This window comes from Macaca fascicularis, chromosome 5 (assembly GCF_037993035.2).
Source record: "Macaca fascicularis isolate 582-1 chromosome 5, T2T-MFA8v1.1".
In the NCBI taxonomy this organism is placed as follows: Eukaryota; Metazoa; Chordata; class Mammalia; order Primates; family Cercopithecidae; genus Macaca; species Macaca fascicularis.
Window position 1 is genome coordinate 118,760,912 of NC_088379.1, and position 23,440 is coordinate 118,784,351.

General features: G+C 35.5%; 1 protein-coding gene across 50 annotated transcripts in view; it reads left to right on the plus strand.

Moving 5' to 3' along the window:
• Positions 1 to 23,440, plus strand: part of ANK2 (ankyrin 2) — a 571,823-nt gene that overhangs the window by 415,167 nt on the left and 133,216 nt on the right. For 24 of the 50 annotated variants that reach the window (XM_065545385.1, XM_065545376.1, XM_065545380.1 and 21 more), the window contains 6 exons: positions 2,448 to 2,546; positions 6,633 to 6,818; positions 7,242 to 7,265; positions 10,099 to 10,197; positions 11,723 to 11,821; positions 19,381 to 19,479. In XM_065545385.1, coding sequence (XP_065401457.1) covers positions 2,448 to 2,546; positions 6,633 to 6,818; positions 7,242 to 7,265; positions 10,099 to 10,197; positions 11,723 to 11,821; positions 19,381 to 19,479 — 606 coding nt within the window. Of the gene's footprint in view, positions 1 to 2,447; positions 2,547 to 6,632; positions 6,819 to 7,241; positions 7,266 to 10,098; positions 10,198 to 11,722; positions 11,822 to 13,101; positions 13,150 to 19,380; positions 19,480 to 23,440 lie in introns of all 50 variants that reach the window. The other 26 variants (XM_074040340.1, XM_065545374.1, XM_065545384.1 and 23 more) reach the window with 2 other exon arrangements.

Genomic DNA, 23,440 nt, shown 5'->3' on the forward strand with positions numbered 1-23,440 from the left:
TAATCCAGGATAATCTCCTCGTCTCAATTGTTTTTAACTTAATCACATCTACAGAGTCCCTTTTGCCAAATTAGGTAGCATTTACAGGTTCCAGAGATTAGGATGTAGACATATGTGGGGGCCATCATTCTGTCTCCCAAAGGGTGTGCATACCAATGGACACTTGAGAGGATGAACCCAAGGAAGAAGTGTGAGTGAGCATTGGAGCCACACTTGGGAACACCTAGGCAGGGATTCTGATCATGGAGGAGCTGTAGGGTCATGGTGAGCATGTCCTCTTGGCCCTCAGGATTCTTTGCCCTGCCCAGCCAGAGGGGGTCCCTCTAAAGCTCAGAACCCAGGGCAGGGTCCTTTCTCAGGCAGGGACCTCAGCATAGTACATCTCCTTTCTCCTGCTGATCTGGCAACCTCTGCCTGATTCCCTTTCTCTTGATCTCTCTATAAGACTGTTAGAGAAAAGCATGTTAGCAAATTGTTTTACTGTATCAAAAGTTCTTTTTCTTTTATTTTCATCCCTGCCTTTTGCTTGTCATGAAAGAGCCCCATTCCACACCCACTCATTGTTTTTACCATCCTCACTGGCTTTCCCTTCCTTTGAATCTCTAATTCTATCCTTCCGCCACCTCTTCAGTGTTCTTAAAATACACAAGATTTCACCTGCTTGCTGTGTGTTTTTTTTTTAAATATGCTATCCAGCTAGCAAGTTATTCCTGAATCCTACAACATTGTTAATTCATTCCTCTTATATTTCTTTTTTAGTTCTAAATTTTCCTCCAACATTTGGAGCCTGAAGAGTTTCTTCTATAATCTAATTTAAAATCACTCTACTTGGTCTACTTGTATACTCTCTCTTTATATTTTGCTGGATGTTGGCCATTTTAAATAATGTTTCCACACTTATACTATATATACAGAAGAACTTATATTTCCAAAAAAGTATCTTTAAAAAATGTTTTCTCCCTGTAGTCCCAGCTACTCGGGAGCCTGAGGCAGGAGAATTGCTTGAACCTGGGAGGCAGCGGTTGCAGTGAGCCAAGATTGTGCCACTGCACTCCAAACTGGGCAACAGAGCGAGACTCCATCTCAAAAGAAAAAAAAAGTTTTCTCTTAAGTTTTAAAAAATCTCTGAACTCTGATCTGTGTTTTTACTTATTCTTGTTAATGCATGGAAAGTTTAAGGAATCATCTATGTTTAAGGTCTACATAGTTTGGAGAGCTTATGAATTATTTCACAAGAAGGTTTTGTAGATTTTTTCCTTAATGAGACATTACATATTCCTAAGGCTCTGATGAAAAGAAAATTTGCCCATTTAAATTTGATTTAAAATTCATATTATACAATTTCAGTAATTTTAAAAATCTCTGATTATAATAATGTTATAATATTACTATAGTGTGTGCTCCACTAGGGTGCATGTGTCTGTCTTATTTATCACTGTAGCTCAGCGATAGTCTAGCCACCAGTGGCTGTATTTTAGCAAATAACTGAGAAAGTGAATGTGAGAATGAGTGATAGAATTTCAAAATGGCTTTTAAAAGCAATATAAAGATGTTCCATATAAACCATGCTGCCTCAATCAGAACACTGAAATATAGACTTAAATTCTCAATCAAATTTGTAGTCTCTCCTAGACTATTCTGCTGTGAGTAGTAAATTACTTCACTAAGGGTGCTAACTAAACTGTGTATATTCAAGATAACCATGGTCTGTTTAAATAGTTTATGAATGATAAATACAGAAGATATTATATAGATGTTATTTTATAAAGATGCTATAGTGATAATTCTGTATGTTATAGAATTATATAGACACTGAGATACCAAATATGCTAAAGACACTAAGATATCTACTTTTTTTTTTTTTTTTTTTTTTTTTTTGAGACAGAGTCTCACTCTGTCACCCAGGCTGGAGTGCAATGGCCGGATCTCGGCTCACTGCAACCTCCGCTTCCCGAATTCAAGTGATTCTCCTGCCTCAGCCTCCCTAGTAGCTGGGATTACAGGCATGTGCCACCATGCCCGGCAAATTTTTGTAGTTTTAGTAGAGATGGGGTTTCATCACTGTCCAGACTGGTCTCAAGCTCCTGACCTCACGATCCACCCGCCTCGGCCTCCCAAAGTTCTAGTATAGGCATGAACCACTGCGCCTGGCCACTAAGTATCTTTAACATAGTGTTAGCAGATGAGAAATGTGACTCTCTGGTACTGAAATGAAGACAGGAAATGAGGGAAACTATCTTCCTTAACTCTTTTTCCTCATTGCTTTAGGAATTGTGTATGGTGCTTGGTTCACTGCAATTTTGTCTAGCTTTATAATGGTAAAAATGTGTATAATTTCTTCAGTATGAAAGTATTTTATATAGCTTCACTAAGTCGAAGGTTTACTTCCTCGTGTTCTCTCTTATACAAATGATTGAAGATGTCTTTTTTTTATTTCTTGTCCTCAGAATGGCTTTACTCCTTTATACATGGCTGCCCAAGAGAATCACATTGATGTTGTGAAATATTTGTTGGAAAATGGAGCTAATCAGAGCACTGCTACAGAGGTAAGACTGTCAGCCCTAAAGTCTTGAATTCTTTGATCCTAATGTCCATATTCTTTATATCAGTCTGCAAATAATCTCCATTACTTTGTCTGAAATATGCTAGGAACGTTCATGTTACTATTATAATCGCAACAGTGGTTATGAACAAATGACTCAGGCTTGTGCACGGAGTTCCATCAGTTTATGCCTTCATTTTGGATTCGTGTCTACTTATTCTTACATAAAATCATGCCTCCATCAGTTTTCCAACCTCTGGCCTTTTGGGAGCTTTGTACCATTCTAAAATTCAATTACAGTAAATTCTACTCATCTCTTTGCACCAATATTTTATCTTTGTTAGGATCTAATATAATTCCTTAATGGAACAACTTTTTTACCATCAGAAATAATTCATAAGTATCTGTGTTAGCACAGTTTCATGAGGAATGTCACTAAAAAACACCCTGTACCTTATTGAAGCACAAATTATGAAACATGGTTGTGTGACTGATTATGGCAACAATTGAATAGAATGTTCAAAATCAGTCTAGTTTTAAAGAGTTCCAGGACATCTGGACCTAATAAGTGAGAGTGGACAGGGGCCTTGAGAACATCAGTTTTCTTTCCTAAGCACTTATTATTTCACCTAGTAAGTAGAAACTGCTTTGTATTTTCCTTCTCATTTTTGCTTAGGTAGGCAGATTAAGCAGCAAGTTCAAGGGCTGTCTGGGGCAGTGATTTCAAGTGATGCTCCAGAAGCTCTTGTGCTTCGGGCCACTGAAAGGTTGGGAGTGGGCCACATGCAAGAGGAGAGGAAGAGAGCTCGCCTGAGACATGTCTCTCCTTACCTCTTTCAACCAGAGTATATGGGCTTGGCTTTTCCTATTTCATATTTTGTGGCCCCACTGATAAAATTTCAAAACTCCTGGCCTGAACTGAAAGAAGACTGATGGATTCTTGTTACCCAGAAACTATCTTAAGATAATTTTTAATGTGGCTTCCTTTCTGGACAATTAAGTCTTTAGGACATGAACTCCCTTCTATGCTGCATTAGAAGGAGAGGTTATTAAAATATAATAAATCCTTTTCCAGTCCCTTTGGGAGAAAACTTTTTATGGAGCCAATTGCAACGACTTTCTGACAGCTTATTCTCATTAGTTTAAAAAAAAATCCAAGAAAACACTATGAATGAGACCATGTTGCCTACCTATGACTGGAAAACACAACTGCCCAGTATGAAATGTTTTTGAGTTCTGTATTCAATACACACAGATTTTATACTCTTGCCACTTGGATATAGTGTGATTTTTATGATTTGGGACCTTTTCTTTCCTCAGACACTAGTTCTGTCCATGAGTACCATGTGAATATCTTCGGGCAGAGCTCAGGTAACAATATGAGTCTGCATCTTTGCATCTGGGCCTCTGAGAAATATATCAAAATAAGGACATCTATGTTTGTTTTATTTGATTTTGATTTTCTTGAAAGCAGAATCATTTACCAGATGAAACCTTTACTCTAGAGTGCTTCTATTTACCAAATAGACTTAAGGTTTCTAGTGTAGGATTTAGGAAAACTGAGCTTGCTGGCATTCCCAGCTGTCTCATGGCTTCTGGCTCCTTTGGTCTAGACCTCTGTAGCATTTCCCGTTTGATTCCAAAAATACCCTTTTATGTACATTGCATCAGTAGGGGCTATGTTATACTTTGATCCCCAGAAAGTTAAAATCCTCTCTGATTCCACAAGGAAATGTGTCTTTTGCAAATAAATCATGTGAGGTTTTAAATTCTAGCTTAGACACATTATATACCTATTATTTGTTTCATTTTAGAAACTCATTTAAATAGCTAAAATTACTTTTTCCTATTGAATATATAAGCTTAATTGATTAAACTCTCATTGTCTGCACTAATGGTTATCAAAAAACACACATGGACAAATCTTTACGTATTCCTTTTTAGTGTATCATTCTGTAAAAAAAAAAAAATAATGTTTTTACAGGGCTGTATGGTTGATTGCCATTTGATATCCTGTGTTATATTGCTAAATACCATCTACAGTCTTATGTGAACATGTGTGAATATACCTAAAGAAGGGACTTGCCCTGACCTGGTTGGTAGCTAATTTGCAAAAATTAATAACTAATCAAGATATTATGACCACTTTAAAATCAAATAATTGTGAGATTATTCAATGTGGCAATGAAATTCATGACTGAGAAGAAATATTTAAATTTCCCATAATTATGGCACTTAGCATTGATAAATGAATGATGAAAAATGAAGCTACTGAACTTTCATATGGATTTCCTTTTAGTTGAGGTACTTGAACAAATCATTCCAAATGTTTAGCCTTATCCCATGCAGTATAGATTAGAGTGAAATCTACATGGTGAAGATCCAAGGTTAAATTCTCAGAAGGGAGTTCTCAGTCTCTCCAGTACCATTTTTATACAGTATTTCTCTACTGTCTTCCTTCTTCCTAAATGTTACCAAAATTAAAGGCCAAAAACTTTTTAACGACATTCTGTTCTGTGAGCAAATGCCTCATCTCCAAGAAAAAAATTAATTTCACACTCTTTTAATATAAACTATCACAGTGCTGCAGGAGATAATACATTTAAATATGTATGTGATAATGAGTCTGTGCTTTTCTCATTCACAGAGCATTTAATATGTGCCAAACAAAGTTCTAAATTCAGGCTACTATTTTTCATCTTGAGATACTACATGCTTTACTCTTCCATTCTGTTAATGTGTTATGTTTAAAAATCAGCTATTATTAAAAAATTATTATTGCTGGTACTGCATACATGATACAATACACTTGAGGAAAACTATTTTTTCCTCAAAAGTCTGCAGTGACTTTAAAACAATTATTATTGGAAAAAAATTGAGTAGTTAAATTGTGATAAATTACCATTGTCTCTAGAGTGCAGTCTCGGGTTCAAGCGATTCTCCTGCCTCAACTTCCCAAGTAGCTTGGATTACAGGTGCACACCACCACATCCAGCTAATTTTTTCTTTGGTATTTTTAGAGGAGATAGTTTTTCACCATGTTGGCCAGACTCGTCTCAAACTCCTGTCCTCAGGTGATCTACCCGCCTCGGCCTCCCAAAGTGCTGGGATTACAGATGTGAGCCACCCTGCCCGGCCTAGAATGCAGTCTTTCAATTTACCATTCTATTGTCCATATTTTTTTCTCTATGTGAATGGAAACTTCTAACTTTGAGACTTGTTTTCCAACTTTTGTGGATTAAGGGTGTTTTTTTTTTCTTTCACATAAGTAGAGCCTAAAATATATTATTTTTTGATGTACTTGTCACCCTTCCAAGAACTGAATACTTGTTTCTAGAGAGAAAAATATAGCTTTCCAAGTTTTCTAGCATGATTATCTACTACTAAGTTTTCTCTACCTTTTCACTCCCCATGCTACTGGTTTTTTACTGTCTTCTTAAGTTTAGAATTGAAAACAGGTTTTTCTACATTACCTAGCACATGTAATTTTATATCTAAATGGTCAAAATAATATAAAATTCAACTATTAAGGGCATAATTAATAAATTAGCCTAATTTGCCAGAGTTTTAGATCGTATTGTTCCCTAAACTTCCAAAATTGAATTGGTAATAGACAACTCCATCCCTAGGGGCTGTTTTCCTTAACCATTCAGTGATATTTAGTAACCTGCATAGTCAATCATATATTTTATTTCCCTGTCTCAGTTACCATATCTTCGATTCCCAGTCAGACTTGGTCTCCATGCTTTCTACCCTTCCCACTTTTCTGCTTTACCTACAGAGGCATTATTTAGGATTGGTTCTCACTTTTATTTTTCGATTGCAACCATACATTTGAGCACATCCTGTATGTAGTATGTTTGTTAAAGAATGCGGATGTTTTTCAAAATGTATAGAATAGAAATTAGGAAAGCTGTTTGATTAAAGTATTCCATAATATGATGGATAACTGGTTATAATCTGCTTCTAATCTTCCCAGTAATATTTGGTTGTCAATCTTGATCATTAAAGATTAGAGCCATCATTGCTTAGAACTAAATCTCTAGCATCTAAAGATGTTAACGACAATTTTTACCTTCTGTTTTACCAGGATGGCTTTACTCCTCTAGCTGTGGCACTCCAGCAAGGACACAACCAGGCAGTGGCCATCCTCTTGGAAAATGACACCAAAGGGAAAGTGAGACTGCCAGCTCTGCATATTGCCGCTAGGAAAGACGACACCAAATCTGCCGCACTCCTTCTTCAGAATGACCACAATGCTGACGTACAATCCAAGGTAAAAGCTGAACACATTTGTGGAAAGGAACTCTTTGGCTGCCAGACTCCTCCTGGGGGATGATAAAGAAGTAGACCATGGTGATAATGCAAAATTATTTCTGGTCATAAAAAGATATAAATGACTTTCAGAGGTATTTCAGAAAGAAGGGGACCATCTAAAAAAATTAAATGCAAGATAATTTTCTTTAAAAGACAAGGTTGAGCTTTTTAGAAATCTGCTTTCTTATTCTGTTTTTAGTCACAAATAATAGAATTTAAAAGATAAAATTGTATTGTGTAGTGCTTGGGGATGTCTTCTTTCAGTAGAATGCATTTTGGCATGTTGGAACAGTATACCCAATTGCAGTGAGCATATTGACTGTTACCATAATTTTGCATTGTGTAATATCTTCCCTCTTTCTCCCAAACAACACTGCTTCAGATGATGGTGAATAGGACAACTGAGGTACAGTATTGTGGTTATACCAAAATTTACCTTGTCTTTATTTTTAGTTTTTGCCCAATTAGAATAAATGCTCACTAATTCATACTAATGATTACAAGTTCCATTAATGGGAAATTAATTTGGAAACCTTTCCCATAATGAAGGCAAACTGATAATTCAAAGACATTCAATGTAACGTATAATAGAAGCATTATTTTATCAGTAAAACTATTTAAATAGGTTATTAGAGAATGAAATGAAACTCTTTCTTAACGTATATTTTAATGAGTGAACTTTACTATTAACTTATTGTCAAGAAGAGAGATGATTTTATTTCCTTAATGAGAATTCTCAGGTTAGAGTTTTTACGAAGTGAAAATTTGGGAGGTTTCTCTGCCACTGTGTTTTGTCTTTTTATCTAATTGCAGTTGCCCTTTTTTTCCTGTATGCTCTTTTTCTTTACCACATTTTATATAATAAATGATATTATTGAACGTATCAAGAGCAGACCAATTGCTTTTTCTTCTAAGTCTTAAAATACTTGTCATAGAATCGTATATTTTCCACATTCCAAAATAAGTCACTTCAATCAATAAGAACATTAAGTTCAGAAGCCTCTCAGTATGGTGTGTTTGTATATGTATGTATTTGGTAGTCTCTCCTTGGCCATTGCTACAGAGAGACACTAACACAAACATTGTTGATGTATATTACACAAATTAACCTATACTCAAAAACAAGTGACTATTTATGTAGGTCCGTTATTGTTTTGCTGAGGGGATTCTTTAGACTATCATCTCATTTGATGACTAGGTTGTGGACTTATGAGCATTCTCACAGAGTATACTTGAATTATTTGTGTTATTTCCTTTGTTCCCTGTCTTTGTATGGCACCTAGGTCAGAGACAACAGAAAGCCCAACTGCTTGGTGAACTTGTTCACAACTAGAACCATATAAATTGATATCTTAATAACTAGTTTCAATACCTTTACTTTCTTAGATGCTTTTTGATGATTATTTAATATACATTTTTGAAAGTGGTATTGGCTCTAAACATTGTGAAAGCAAAAGTTTGGGTGAATTTTTACTGAGTTATAAATATTTCCTTGAAGACAATAGAGTAAAAAGAATAGAAACCCCTTTGTTTAATCCTGTAGAAATGTGAACTCTGCCTCCTGCTTCCATGTTAATCAGGGAAGAGTTCCTCTGAAGGGCTGATACGAGTTTTGTGCTGATCCAAGATTCACAGCCTGGGTATCATTATGAATGATCAGTGAGGCTATATCAGACAATAAGTTAGTTTATTTTTGCAAATGATATTACTATATTTAAAGACTTTGAAAATGATTCAGCCAGCCTCAGTATGTTTTTCTGAAACTAAATTGTGACATCAATAATAGACACACACTCAGGATATGTCTGAGTGACAGGAAATATCATGATAAAAATGAAACAAATTTAGTCAATTATTTCCTAAAATATAAAAATTTGACATTTTATCAAATAGCCAGGTTGAGGGCTGATTTCCCCCTCCATTTTGACATGAATATTGGCATGATGTAAATGCAAAATAAAAATATCTTGATCATAGATGTGGGATTTTGATTAATAGTTACTGTTCTTATTTTGTGTCTTACTTCTCTCTAAGTGAGAAATTATTTGTAGTTAATGTTGCTACAGTAATAGCACAAATTTTCATTACCTAAGGTATCTGAATGCTTAATTAGGGTGTTTTTAAAACAAAGTCACCAAAGCCTATGTATCAACTCAATAGAAAAAAATGGTTGTAATTTTGAAAATATTTCTTAAAAACAATACAGTAAACAATTCATTTCAACTAAAAGAGAGTGATACCAAGTAACCCAAAATCTGCAGAATGTGATAGCAAATAACAGTTTCTATTTTTCCCATAATCTTTTGTTAAGTAGTGAAACTTATGGAGAGTAAGAAAAATTATCAGATCTTTGTGTACTTTAATAAGAAAAGAGTTAATATGCTTCTATTGTGAAAATGGCAACAATTTTCAACTAGATTTTCATCAGAAAAAGAAAGAAAAGGAAATATATTTTTTTCATTTGATATTTTCAGACTCAGAGAGTAAACAGTTCTGTAATGCCCATTGAGTTGATTTAACCTGGTTGGTTAAACTACATTTTATTGTATTGATAAAATCTGTTTAACATTCAAAATTGGAGTGAGCTGAACTTTTCTCTTCCTTTTTTATTCCTATTTATGCCAAGTATATTGTTTAATTTTTGTTTTTTAATTTTTTCATCATGATAACATAATCTTGCTACACAGTTGTAAAAGTGCATAGGAATATCATGACAGTGTAAATGATGTGGAACAAATTCTATATCCTTTGTAAGAATTTTTCAACATACTTTCATGCTTCCAAAATTATAATGCCAACCAATACTGCTTTTTTAAAACAAAAGTAAAACAAAAACACTGGTTTTGAATCTTCTCTGAAACGATATTAACCAAATTCATTGATATGTTAATCCTATGGCTGAAACTTTATGTTGTTTAATCATATTCTGGTTTTCTTTAATATGCAAGACCAATTTAAGAAACATTGTTTTGTATAAACAACAAATCTCATAAATAAATATTTAAGATAATTAAAAATATGCCATGAATATTATGCCAATAAATGTAGAATATTTATTTACTTTTTATATGTTTAGTTATGTACCACCTTATAACGTTAAGATTTAAGATCTTACTAAAGCATTTATTATTGCTTATATGTTAGGTAGACCATTACCATGTGACTTTTTTCACTAATACAATGGCTGCAACATAGTAAAGTGAAGCGCTATACTGACTATCATATCTTTGCTTTCATAGAGTGGTTTTACCCCTTTGCACATAGCTGCACATTATGGAAATGTCAACGTGGCAACTCTTCTTCTAAACCGGGGAGCTGCTGTGGACTTCACAGCCAGGGTATGGATTAAAATAGTTTCTCATTCTAGATAGCAGTAAATAAGTACCTTTAGAAAGTAAAAAGGAACACCAATGGCTGTCTTAAAGATTTTATTTCTTTTTCCTTACCTGGGTCTGTGCTGGAGATATTAGATTTTTCATTTTCTTTCTTTAAATCACAAGAAGTCATCTTGGCTTAAGCAGAAAATAAGAATGTTGTAAATTCATGCACAAATCATTTCCAATAGTTAAAGAGGACATTAATTCTGACCAGTATGAACAGTTATATTTAACGATCATGCCGTGAATCCTGATAAGTCATGTCAATAAATAATTAAACTGTTAAAATGTTAACTATAAAATATATAAGTAGAATGTCTTATGATGACTGTGGGGCACACAATTTGATAGGGAATTGTTTTTAATGAATTGAGAATTTGTTCCCATGAAGTCTTACTAAAATACATAAAAGGTGTCACATTGTTACATGTTTCATGGTATGCTTTTATTAGAAAGAATTCACTTACATAATAGTGGTATATATCAGTATACTTAATATACAGTTAATGCAGAATATGAATATTCAAAAATTACAACACAAAAAAAATCAGGTACATATCCTTGCCATAATGATGACAAGTGATAGCCAATAAAATAAATAAATATAATTTGTATGTGTAATGTTTTTGTACTAAGAAGTCATGTGCAGTGAAACTATGTTCTGTGATTTTCAAGCTGTTTTTCTTACTGAATTATTCTGAAGGAGATGTTTGTTTGTTGTTGTTGCTGTTTAGAGACAGGGTCTGGATCTGTTGCCCAGGGTGTAGTGCAGGGGCACGATCATGGCTCACTGAAGCCCTGAATTCGTGGGCTCAAGCAATCCTCCTGACTCAGCCTCCTGAGTAGCTAGGACTATAGGCACACACTACCATGCCTGGCCAATTTTTAAAAATTTTTTGTGGTGATGAGGTCTTACTATGTAGCCCAGGCTGGTCTTGAACTCCTGGCTTCAAGGAATCCTCCCACCTCAACTTCCCAAAGTGCTGGAATTACAGGCATGAGCCACCATGCCCAACTTGAAGGAAATGTTTTTAAGAATCATTTTTATATTGAATATTAATAAAAATATTTGTATTCTATTTTTAAGCATCATAAAACTTAAGATTCCAGACTCTTTAAGTGCATGGATGTTATAGAAAGAAAGACTTTACACTAGGGCCCTATCTTAGGTAGATTTTAAATTTTTGTTCATATTACACTAAAGTGGTCCCTTTGTCTCTTGACTGTAACTTGTACATTCTATACATATTTTGTAGTTATTGACTAACTTAGTTATGCAGTTTCATTCCGTTTTTCATTCTCTAACTATATTGTTTTGTGGTTTGTGTGATTTTTGTTCCTTAAAAATCAAAGACATAGAAAGAGTAGAAATTGTGGATCAAATTACTACATAGGTCACAACCTCCTTTGTGGCCTTTAACACAAAGGCATCGCCATCATGCCCTGTCATACCCAACAGCTCTTGTTTGGTCTTTCTGTGGTATAGAATGGAATCACTCCTCTGCATGTGGCTTCCAAAAGGGGAAATACAAACATGGTGAAACTCTTACTGGATCGAGGCGGTCAGATCGATGCCAAAACTAGGGTGAGTGTCTCTGTTCTTTCAATTTTCTACTATTATTATTTCTTTCAATCCTCATAGAAGGCACCTCGAGACACCAGGTCATTAACATAGGCAATGTGTTTTCAAGGAAATTGCTTTACTGGAATTGATTTAAATCTCATACAACATTTAAAGGGTTCATACCATAAAGTGAAATTAATATTTGCTCATAAGTGCCCAGAGAAGCGAAATGTTGGTCCCTCAATGAGATAGTTTTGAAGTTTTTGCTTAGTGATTTTCTGGGACCAAAGATCAAAGATTAGGTTTACACAACTCTCTTTTGGGTAGTTATAAGTATCAAGAACCCGAACTAATTACCATACACTGAGATTGAGAATGTGGCTTTTACACAAAATATTTTAGTACATGTTTACAATCTTTGGCTTCTAAGTATTCAATTCCTAATTCTTTTTTCTTAAGCGGCTATGCTATCCTGACCTGAGCAGGGGATTTGCTATTATGGAGAAAAGCATACAGTTAGTATACTGTACCTTTATTTATGTCATTTTGGTAGAAGTGCTATCCTTAATTTGTTTTGAACTTAGGTAAAATATCATTTCAAGTTTGCAATACACTCTAAATAGATAACACGATAGACAGTAGAGTGCAGTTGTTAAAAGTACAGAATGAAGGCAAACTACCTGATTTCAAATCCTAGTTTTACTATTAATAAGTTGTATTATATTGGCAGTTTACTTACCTTCTCTGAACTTAGGCTAATAACAACACACCTACTTCATAAAGTTGTGTGAGAATGAACTCTTAGCTATATTTACCGTTTTTGAAAAGGCAGAGTAAGTTACCTAGCTCTTCATAATATTTGATAATATTACTGACGTTATACAATATGTAGTTACTTGCTTTAACATGTAAGGAGTATTTCAGTATTAATTATCTGGAGTAGATTTGTTAATCATAGACTTCGGCAAAACTTCAAATGTGCCTATAATACAAAAATGTTAATATGTAGTATAAAAAAATCTATGTTAATATGTGGTGTAAAAAGCCTATGAAAGATGATAAATAGAATATGTCCCATAGTATTGAACTTCACTTTGTTTAATGCTGAGACTTCATGTTTTCATAGTGCCAGCAGTAAGGATCAAATCTAGTTTCCTTGCAAATCTGGGGGCCAGCAAACACTTTTGTTTAATAAACTTCATCATCTGTAAGCTTCCAGAATCTATACCAGTCCCAGACTATAAATTATGATTTTTAATGACCTCAGGAAACCTTGCTTTTTAAATCTCACTTCTCTAAAGCTTTTGGTCCAGAGTGGCTACGTCACAACACATGGGAGTTCTGACGAGGTTTGCGTTCTGTCAAATCTTTGCTGTGGTGTCCAGTGTCTTTGCATCAGAGTTTTATGTGGTTTCCCCTTTTTGCTTAGTAGGTATGCCTTTTTCCCTTAGCATACTGTGAGTATACAGAATTTGGAACAGTATGAGTTACGTTGCATGGTTTGCTTACTTGTTCTTTATATTTAAAGGAATGAGCTTTTGCACATTACTACATTACTAACATAATTCCTAACATTACCAATGCATTACATTACAAGCATACTTTACTAACATAATTTCTTCCTATATACTGCCTTTATGAGATTACCACTGGAAAGAAAGCATTTTGGGAATGCAAAAAATTTTTATCTTGGCCAATGTCTTAGGGATGCACATTGCTTTTATTAATGCTTTTTGGAGTATTCACTCATTATTGAGATAGTTGATTTTGTTCTTATTAATCAACAATATTTACTTAATAAAAGTACTCTAATATGTGTGGCTTACATATATTTGGGTATACAATTAAAAATTCTAACTCCAAATAGGCAGTGTATCTTCATAAAAATAGTACTAAGAAATGAAATGAATTCTTATACTAGTTCTGTCATAGTGCAGCCTTTAGATACAGCAAATAAATTAAATTTCATTCAAGGATTTAAAAAGAATAAAATAGGTTTTCTAATTGTATACATTGTATAAACATTCCATTCATTTATTCCTTAAACAAATAACTATTGAGTTCCTACTTGGTGTTGTGAACCCTGAAGATACAACAGTTAACAAGACAGAGTAGGTTTCTAGACTCACAGAGATGCAAGTCAACAGTTCAAGGAATTAAGTTAGCAGTCTTCTTGTAAAAGTTTAATAATAGGTTCTTTAAATACAAAACAAAACAAAACAAAAACTTTGATTTGTAGCATTGCCTTTGCTAGTTTCCATGGTATAAATACTTCTACAGTGGTCAGTTTAGAGCTAGCAACATGGTATCACTAAATGTAGAATTGGGAAGAGGTGTGCAAAAAGTAGCTCTCCTTATTTCATATGAACTGGTTCCAGCACACCCCAGGATTAGCTACAATATTGAATGGTTGCACTGAACTTTATTATTATTATTATTATTATTATACTTTAGGTTCTAGGGTGCATATGTAGAACATACAGGTTTGTTACATAGGTATTCATGTGCCATGGTGGTTTGCTGCACCCATCAACCCGTCATCTACAATAGGTATTTTTCCTAATGCTATCCCTCTCCTACCCCCATCCCCCAACAGCCCCCGGTGTGTGATGTTCCCCTCCCTGTGTCCATGTGTTCTCATTGTTCAACTCCCACTTATGATCGAGAACATGTGGTGTTTGGTTTTCTGTTCTTGTGTTAGTTTGCTGGGAATGATGGTTTCCAGCTTCATCCATGTCCCTGCAAAGGACATGAACTCATCCTTTTTTTATGGCTGCATAGTATTCCATGGTGTATATGTGCCACATTTTCTTTATCCAGTCTATCATTGCTGGGCATTTGACTTGGTTCCAAGTTTTTGCTATTGTGAATAGGGTTGCACTGAAATTTTTTAGCACTAAACTTTCCCCCCATAAGTTGAAATACGTCTTCATCTGTAAGTAGGAGGATTTTAAAAGCATTGCTGGGTTCTTTTCATTCTGGCTACAGCTAACAGACCTATATCCCTCTTATCAGAGGCAAAATCAAGTAGGAGGTAAATACTGAAATCAAGGACTGTGTGCTGGAACTGGGAGGCCAATTCTGGAACTATAATATTTGATTACCAAAATAAATGAATATGTTTTGCTTTTTCTTTTGCCTTTTGAAAAGTATTTAAAAATGGAAAAAATATTTGTATTAGTTAGTTCTCATGCTGCTATGAAGAACTGCCCGAGACTGGGTAATTCATAAAGGAAAGAAATTTAATTGACTCACAGTTCTGCAGGACCGGGGAGGCCTCAGGAAACTTACAATCATGGTGGAAGCTGAAACAAACACATCCTTCTTCACATGGTGGCAGGAGAGAGAAATAAGTGCCCAGTGAAGGGGGCAGCCCCTTATAAAACCATCAGTTCTCATGAGAACTAACTCACTGTCACAAGAATACCATGAGGGCAACCATCCCATTATTCAATTACCTCCCATTGGGTCCCTCCTATGACACATAGGGATTATGGGAAATAGAATTCAAGATGAGAGGTGGTGACGCCTAAATCAAAGCATTGATAAACTATATCAATGTTTAATTTGGTTTTGACTATATTTTTAGATAATATAAGAAAACTTCTATATATGGTTTTCTTTTTTTTTTTGAGACGGAGTTTTCTCTCTTGTTGCCCGGGCTGGAATGCAGTGGTGCAATCTCGGCCCACCGCAACCCCCACCTCCCTGGTTCAAGCAATTATCCTACCTCAGCCTCCCGAGTAGCTGGGATTACAGGCATTTGCCTGGTTAATTTTGTATTTTTAATAGAGACAGGATTTCTCCATGTTGGTCAGGCTGGTCTCGAACTCTGACCTTAGGTGATCTGCCCGCCTCGGCCTCCCAAAGTGCTGGAATTACAGGTGTGAGCCACCGCGCCTGGCTGGAATGTTTTTAAAGTATTATGTTTTCTTTTATTTTTGTTTTTGTTTCTTTTTGTCATTGACATCTCAATTTCCCCCAGCATTTAAATTAACCACAAATGTTCTGAATTTAGTATATTCTGTCAAGGATCTTACCTTGGTCTTCTCATTATTTTTCTCATTCATAAGGTTTTTATTATCTAGAGAATAGCAAGATCTATAGCGGCTTTCAGATAATTAAAAAACAAATATTACCCACAGTTACTTCTTGGCTCTCACCACCATTTTGGCAATCATTGAGACATTTTCCATATTGTTGGCATTCTCATCATTGACTACTATCTAATGTGAAACTCTAAGACATTTGCACCAGAGCCTTTTGCTGGTATCTGAAAGACCTCATTTCAATGTGAAAATATAAATTTTATAGCTAGTTAAAATGAAATTATAAATTTAGGCTTTATTAAGGCATTATTCTTTTTTTGTTGTTTTTAAGCTTCTTTATTATTTAAATGTGGTGATACCCCATATAAGGATTATGTTTAAAATATTAAAAAACATATTTCAATACAAACAATAAAAAGTGTACAAAAACATTAAAGGATGATGAACAAAAAATATATAGGGAAAAGGAAACACCCTTCTTACTTGTTATTAGGTGTAATAATTAAAGCAATAACAATAATGGCTGTCAATTGTCATATAAATGTGTTGTTCTAGGCACCCTGCTAAGTACTCTACAAATATCATCTTATTTTATCTTCCTAACAACTTATAAAGTATGTATTATTTTATTGTTGAGAATATATGGAGGTCTTCATTTGAGAAATGAGACTACCAAAGGGAAAAATGCGTTTCAGCAGAATTATGTAACTTGACCTAGGACACACAGCTTGGTAATCAGCAGAGCCTACCCATGTGAATACACAAACTTTAAGACACATTGTTGAAACAATGACCTAAGCAGAAAGGGGGGGAAATATGAAAAGATAAAGAAACTACATAAGTGGCATCCCTCCAGTGTTGATTGATCTACCTTTATCAAAATTATTCACATCATGGTGGATAGTACATCAGTGTGATGAATTGATTCTAGAGAAAAAAAAAAACAACAGAGAAAACACAAGGGGTCTCTGGAAGGGGAAAAACCCATAACCTGCAACTACAAAGTTAAGAATTTAAGTAAAAGGGTTTTAGAATACAAAAGCTTGAAAGTAATTTTTTGGGGGCATTAACTTGATAATGTGCTTTGTAGAAAATATTCAATATCTAATCAAATTGAGCCTGTTGGGTAACTTGAATTTGATGTCATCATTCACACATCTTATAAGGACAGACACCTTGCATCATTAAATGTAGGATTTAGAACTAATTTAATCCTCATTTTTCCTTGATGTTGTTGTGGGTATATTAAATGTGCTCCATAAAGCTCCTGTTGTTACTCTGAGAGTATTTGAGAGGTTTCAACATGATTATACAAAGACTATTTCATGTAATTTGCAGAAAGCAATATGCTGCCTTTTCTAAAAAAGATGTAAGGTGGCATTCCCTCCTTCATCTTTCAAACAAGGCTTGCAAGTTAAATAGGGTGAGAAACATCATCTCCACTCTATGTATCAGGAAGCTGAGCTTAGAGAGATTCACCCATGGTGGCCGATTTGAGATTTGCTGCAGGGTTCCACAGTTCCGAAGTCCACACAGTGAACTGTTACATATGATGCCTCTATTCACCATGTGGGATTTCTCAAACCCTAGGTCTCCACAAAGCTTCACCAAGAATACATTTGAGAAACTATGCTATATCTAATTGTTAGGTAAGTTATGTAGCAACTAATGCTCTGTAGTTCCACCACAGGGTGCTTTTTTCAGGATACAAAAGTGTAATCATTGTCATCACTTTGCCGGAACAACTCTTTTAGGCTCCTATCTGGCAAATTTTACAATAATGTAGCATTTCACCTACAGTAGTTAAATACTTTTTTAAATTTTTTCTGAGAAGGCAGTCTTTTCATGCTAATTCTTAGGTACCCAAAACTGCAAAATCTGTTTTGGTCATTCAATATCTTCATACTAGCTAAATGGATTTCACAAAGCAAAGAATCATTATCAGTCAAGATTCTAGCCATAAACAGAGGCCCAAATTTGATCATTTGATTAGAGATTATTGAAGGGTCTATTTATAATATTGTGTAGTCTGTAGGAAAGGGACAAGGGATGGTGTAGAATCCCAGGGACTAGTAATAGCGGTACTCAATACCAATGCTAGACCTAAAAAGTGAGAAGTACAGGAGGCCCCCAGAACTTCAAAGGAGAGAATTGTGTGGAAAGGCTGCTTTGGCAGGAAGGTCAACTTTGGTAAAGACACACAGCCAAATTTGGGAGGTCTCTCGAAGTCCCTTTCATGTCTTGCTGCATTGGCCAAACCCAGTTGGAAGCCAGAGGACAAGACAGCTCGCTGATGCCCCCTGGAACGGCCAGTGTGTTGGGACACAGAGCAGAGCAGAGAAGGGTAGAGCTGGGTCTGGAGGGACAAACAGAAGACATCTTGCACAGAAATCCCAGCGTCGAGTCAGAAAGAATGTTGCAATTCAGAGGAATTATTTTTATTTGGAGTAAAGCATAACCTGGAGAGATGGTCCTGAAAGTAGAGACACAAACAAGAGGCCATTCGAGTTCTGGATAAATTAGAAACTGCTGAAATCCTCTTAACTGCTCATCATCCATTCTCTATGATTTACCCACCTTTTCCACCTCTGTCCTTGGGACAATCTTTTTTTTTTCCTTCAGCCTCAAATCACCAGTAAATTTACATACTCAGTATTTCATTTTCTCTCTCGCTTCTTGCCCACCGTTAATTACATTTTGCCTCACATTTCCCACCCGCTCTGCTTTTTGGCCATGCCACCCTAAAGAGAAATAAAATATAAAAGACAGAAGGCATTGGGGATTGCTCTGGAATCAGAGGCTATCCCAGAAGTGTTAAGATCAGAAAGTTTTATAAATAAGATAGCATACAGTTCTGCCATATTTTATTTGTTTAAGTTAGAGTTCTATTTATTAATAATAAAGCTCATCTTTGGGAAGCAATTATGTGATTTCCAAAATGTTGAAATATATGTGTGAAAATCTTTAAAATAGTCTAAAAAATGACCTTTCACTTTTACAAGCATTAGGGAGCATTTTAGGAGAACTTATGTAAGTGGTGACAATTCAAAAGAGAACATATATGAAAAAATTACACTAAGAAAAATTTTTAGGTAAAAGTATATTAGAACAAACAAAATGAAAACAGTATAACCTAATATAATCCCTATTTTCGGTTCCCGTGAGTAGGGTTTTAAAGTTCAACGAATGCCACATACTGTGCTTTTCCATCTTCTTGATTACGCAAACACATGACCAGAAGCCAGTTTCATTGCATTGACCCTCCGTCCACACAGGGGATCTCTCTTGCTTTCTCCCTGTCTCTGTTTTGTCGTTTCCTTTCTCTCTCTTGTTCACTGTCAAGATATCTTTCTGACTTGTTTTCTCTGTCACTCATCTTCTTTCTGGTCATTTAACAAATTGCAGTTCTATTACAGATTTATTGAGTGATCAGGATTGAGTTTAGGAACTCCCTCTTTATGGTTGCAATAGATGAAATTTGGATTTTTTTTTAAAGTGAACTTGGGCCTAATTCTTCAATTCTTTTGGCAGGATGGGTTGACACCACTTCACTGTGCTGCACGAAGTGGGCATGACCAAGTGGTGGAACTTCTGTTGGAACGGGGTGCTCCCTTGCTGGCAAGGACTAAGGTGAGTCATTATGAGTAAGATGGGATCCTAAGGAATCTGTAAGTCACTTGATATATTATCTCTATTCTTTTTTAAATCGAAGCATCAGCCAAGCATTTTCTAGTTCTTTAATAATTGTGTGCTAGGAATAGGAACATGTATCAAACCACTTAAAAATATTAAAATAAACAGATATATGCATTAAGATGTATTGAATGTGTACCTTCAAGTTTTTTTCTATATTTTTATCTGTTATTCTTACTGCAGATGGAATTCTGAATACATCTGTATTTTAAATATAAATGAGAATATCTCTTAGATTCTGAGTCTAGATTTTTATAATCCTCTCAGATGACTATGAAATATATATAAAATTATCTTTTAAAGCAGCACAATTAGCAACACAAGATGAATCTTTTTGCTCATCCATTCTTTATCTCTTAGGTAATACTAATAAAAAATAATTACTCAACAGTGGTATTGATTGATTATGTTGAAGATTAGTAGAGGTGATTTGGAAAGCACAAGTTGCAATAGGCCACCTACAAAGAACTATTAAACAAGCATATTTTCTTTATGACATACTACATCTAGCACTTTTTATTCTCATTTTATCAATATGCTCAAATGTGGGAGAAGCACTTTTCCATATACATGAACGCCACACTGTGAGTTGGTTTGCTGAAGATTTTTCAATTTCAAATGTATTTTAAGTGCTTTTATTATTGTATAGTTCTCTGTTATCCAACCCTACATTGGGTTATCAGAAAATATTTTGAGACACGAATTGAAGATATTCATGCAGAACTGATTAATGTGATATGCAGCAACCTTGGATCCTTAAATACAACACAAATTTAGACAAAGAGCACTTCTTATATTTTCTCCCTATTCCATTCCACCTCATACCCCCCACCACAGAGTTGGTATCAACTAATGCTATTACTAGGGTAAGCTGAAGAAACTAAGGCAATTGACACAAACAAATATTTTTCAATTTATATATAATTGAAATCATTTGAAACAAAACTAGCTCATATGTTTAAGACATGTGTAGAATGAACTCAGTTTGTAAAGATGTGCCCACATGCCATAGAAGAGTGGCTTCAAATCAGTAATATATGAAGAAGAGAAATAATTATCGCATTATTTTTATTCTCACACCTATACTGTGAATGTTGTATAGATCTGTCTTTAAAATGCAGCAATTTGGGCTGGGTAATGCAGAGACAATTATGGAAAGTTTTGATAAAGAAACATTGAAATTTAAATGGAAATAACAAAATTTCAGACCAATCATGTTACAACCAATACAAAAACCAATATCAAGTTGAAAATAGGCAGATAGGCTTTACAAACCATAAAATAATCTTATCTGCAAACTTTGCTTGTAATTGTCATATCACTGATGAAGATGGTGAGTTACCTAGATGGAATTTTTTAATGTCTTTCCTGTAAAATCAAGTATCATTCAGATGTAAGGATCCTGCATAAAGTGTCTCTGAGTGTACAATTATATTCATGTATTTATGCATCCAAGTATTATATAATACTGAGTAGATACAATTTGCCAGGCAAGTGTTCTGGTCACTAAGGCACCATCAAGATGAATAATACACAATCTATAGCTGCAAGAAGCTCAGAATTTAGCAGGCATGAGAGAAAAAAAAAAGATAATTATAAAAAAATAGAGATATGTATAGGGTAAAAAACACAGAGAAGATGAATTAATCAGGTTAGAGTGAGGGGATACTGCTCTCCTGGGAATAGCATAGGTGCTTAATGCTAGACTATTCTTCCTCCCCTTCTGTATTAGTCCATTTCACGCTACTGCTAAAGACATACTTGAGACTAGGCAATTTACAAAGAAGTTTAATGGACTCACAATTCCACTTGGGGAGGAACTCACAATCATGAGGCTGGGAGGCTTCACAACCATGGCGGAAGGTGAAAGGCACATCTCACATGGTGGCAGACAAGAGAAGAAAATGAGAACCAAGTGAAAGGGCTTTCCCCTTATAAAACCATCAGATCTTGTGAGACTTCTTCACTACCACGAGAATAGTATGGGGGAAACCTCCCCCATGATTCAATTGTCTCCCACTGGGTCCCTCTCACAACACAAGGGAATTATGGGAGCTACAATTCAAGATGACATTTGGGTGGGGACACAGCCAAACCATATTACCTTCCATAAAAACTCCTAGGTTTAAATCACCCATTCTTTCTTCTGAAGCAACTATCTAAGTGTCACCCCACTCATTCCTTGTCAATTCTAGCTCTCAGCAAACTGTGACTCCTTACCACAACCCCTTCTTATTCTTGGTGACTTGACTGATTTTGATTAGAGCAGTGGATAATTCTTTAAGTTGGCCTCTCAGTTTGGTAACTGTAAACCTTCTACAATTTCTGTGTCTAACTTCCCTCTTGCCAGCCCCTCCTGTGTTTCAGCTCACTCTCTTCAGAACCCCAATTCCGAAATTCTTTTATTCTGCTGGGACTTTCAGTCATAGTTTCACTCTTCCTCATTCACATCATGCCCTTACCTCTGCAGGCACAAATTTCATAGTCATTTATGCTACGCTCTTACATATTCATACTACCTACATTTCACTCAATTAAATTCAACTCATATTCATGCAACCAAATGTGGCTACAGGAAACGCCCAGCCACACTAACTGTGCTCACTTTACATTCATGATTACTAACCTCAAGTGCGCTGGTAATGCTGCCTGACAATCACGCTCTGTTTTTTAAGTCTATTCACTGTCAATCCCTGCTATCTGACCATTCTATATTTTCTTCAGAATTCTTAGACTTCTTTCCTTGTCTTCATTTCCCACAACACTGAGAGAATTGAAGCAATTGGAAGATAATTTCCAAACACTCTCACCTCCATATCTATCCAGTGACATGACTTGGAACCCATGTAGTCTACGTTCTCTCCTGTTACTATCATATGGTGTGATTGCTTGGTTCTGTCTTCTCAAAACACTTTCTTTATTTGCCTTCTGGGACATTACATTCTTCTGACTTTCCTTCTGTTTTCCTAGCTGCCACTTCTCAGTCTCCTTTACTAGTTCCTCCTCATCTCTCAGGTCTCTGAACGTTAGAACCTCCAGAGCTCAGTCTTTGTATCTTTTCTCTATTGGCACTCACTTACTATGAAATCTCATGCAGTTCTATCTTTAAATAGTACCTGTATGCTGGTGCCACGAGTGTGTATCTTCAGAATTCCATATGTAGATGTCAGCTCACCATTGCCACTTGGATGTCTCCTGGGCATCTCAAATTTAGTAAGCTCAAAATTACCCACCCCTCAACCTAATCTTCCTGTTAGCTTTCTTATCTCAACAAATGGCCGTCTCATTTTTTCAGTTTCTCAGGTCTCAGGCCAAATACCTCATGCCATGTTGGACTCTTCTTTTTCTCATTTTCCACATTCTGTCACCAAACACTGTCATCTCTTCCTTCAAAATGTGTCACTAAGTCAGCAGCTTGCCAGCAATCTCATTACCAACACTCTGTTCCAAGTCACCATCAACCCTACCTGGAGGACTGTAAGAGGTCCCTAATTGACTTCCCTTCTTTTGTGTTTTGTCCATGTAGTCTATTCTCAGCACAGCAGCAAGAGTAATGTTGCCCTAAACCTTCCAACAGCACCCCATGTCTCTCTGAGTAAAAGTCACTTACCTCTTTGAATTCCTCCCCTTATCCATCCTCCTCATTCACTCGCCTTAAACCACATTCTTCTCCTTAGTGATTATTGATATCAATCATGCCAGTTATAATCCCAATGCAATATGTTTGCAGTTGCCTTTTCTCAGTCTCAAGTGTTTTTCCCCCAAGTCAACAAAACTAGCTCTCTTACTTCCTTCATATCAAAACTCACCTTCTCAGTGAGGCCATTTCTGGACATCCTAACAAAATTGCACTCATGTACACAAACTCCCTAGGCCATTCTGTGTTTTTGTTTTCTCC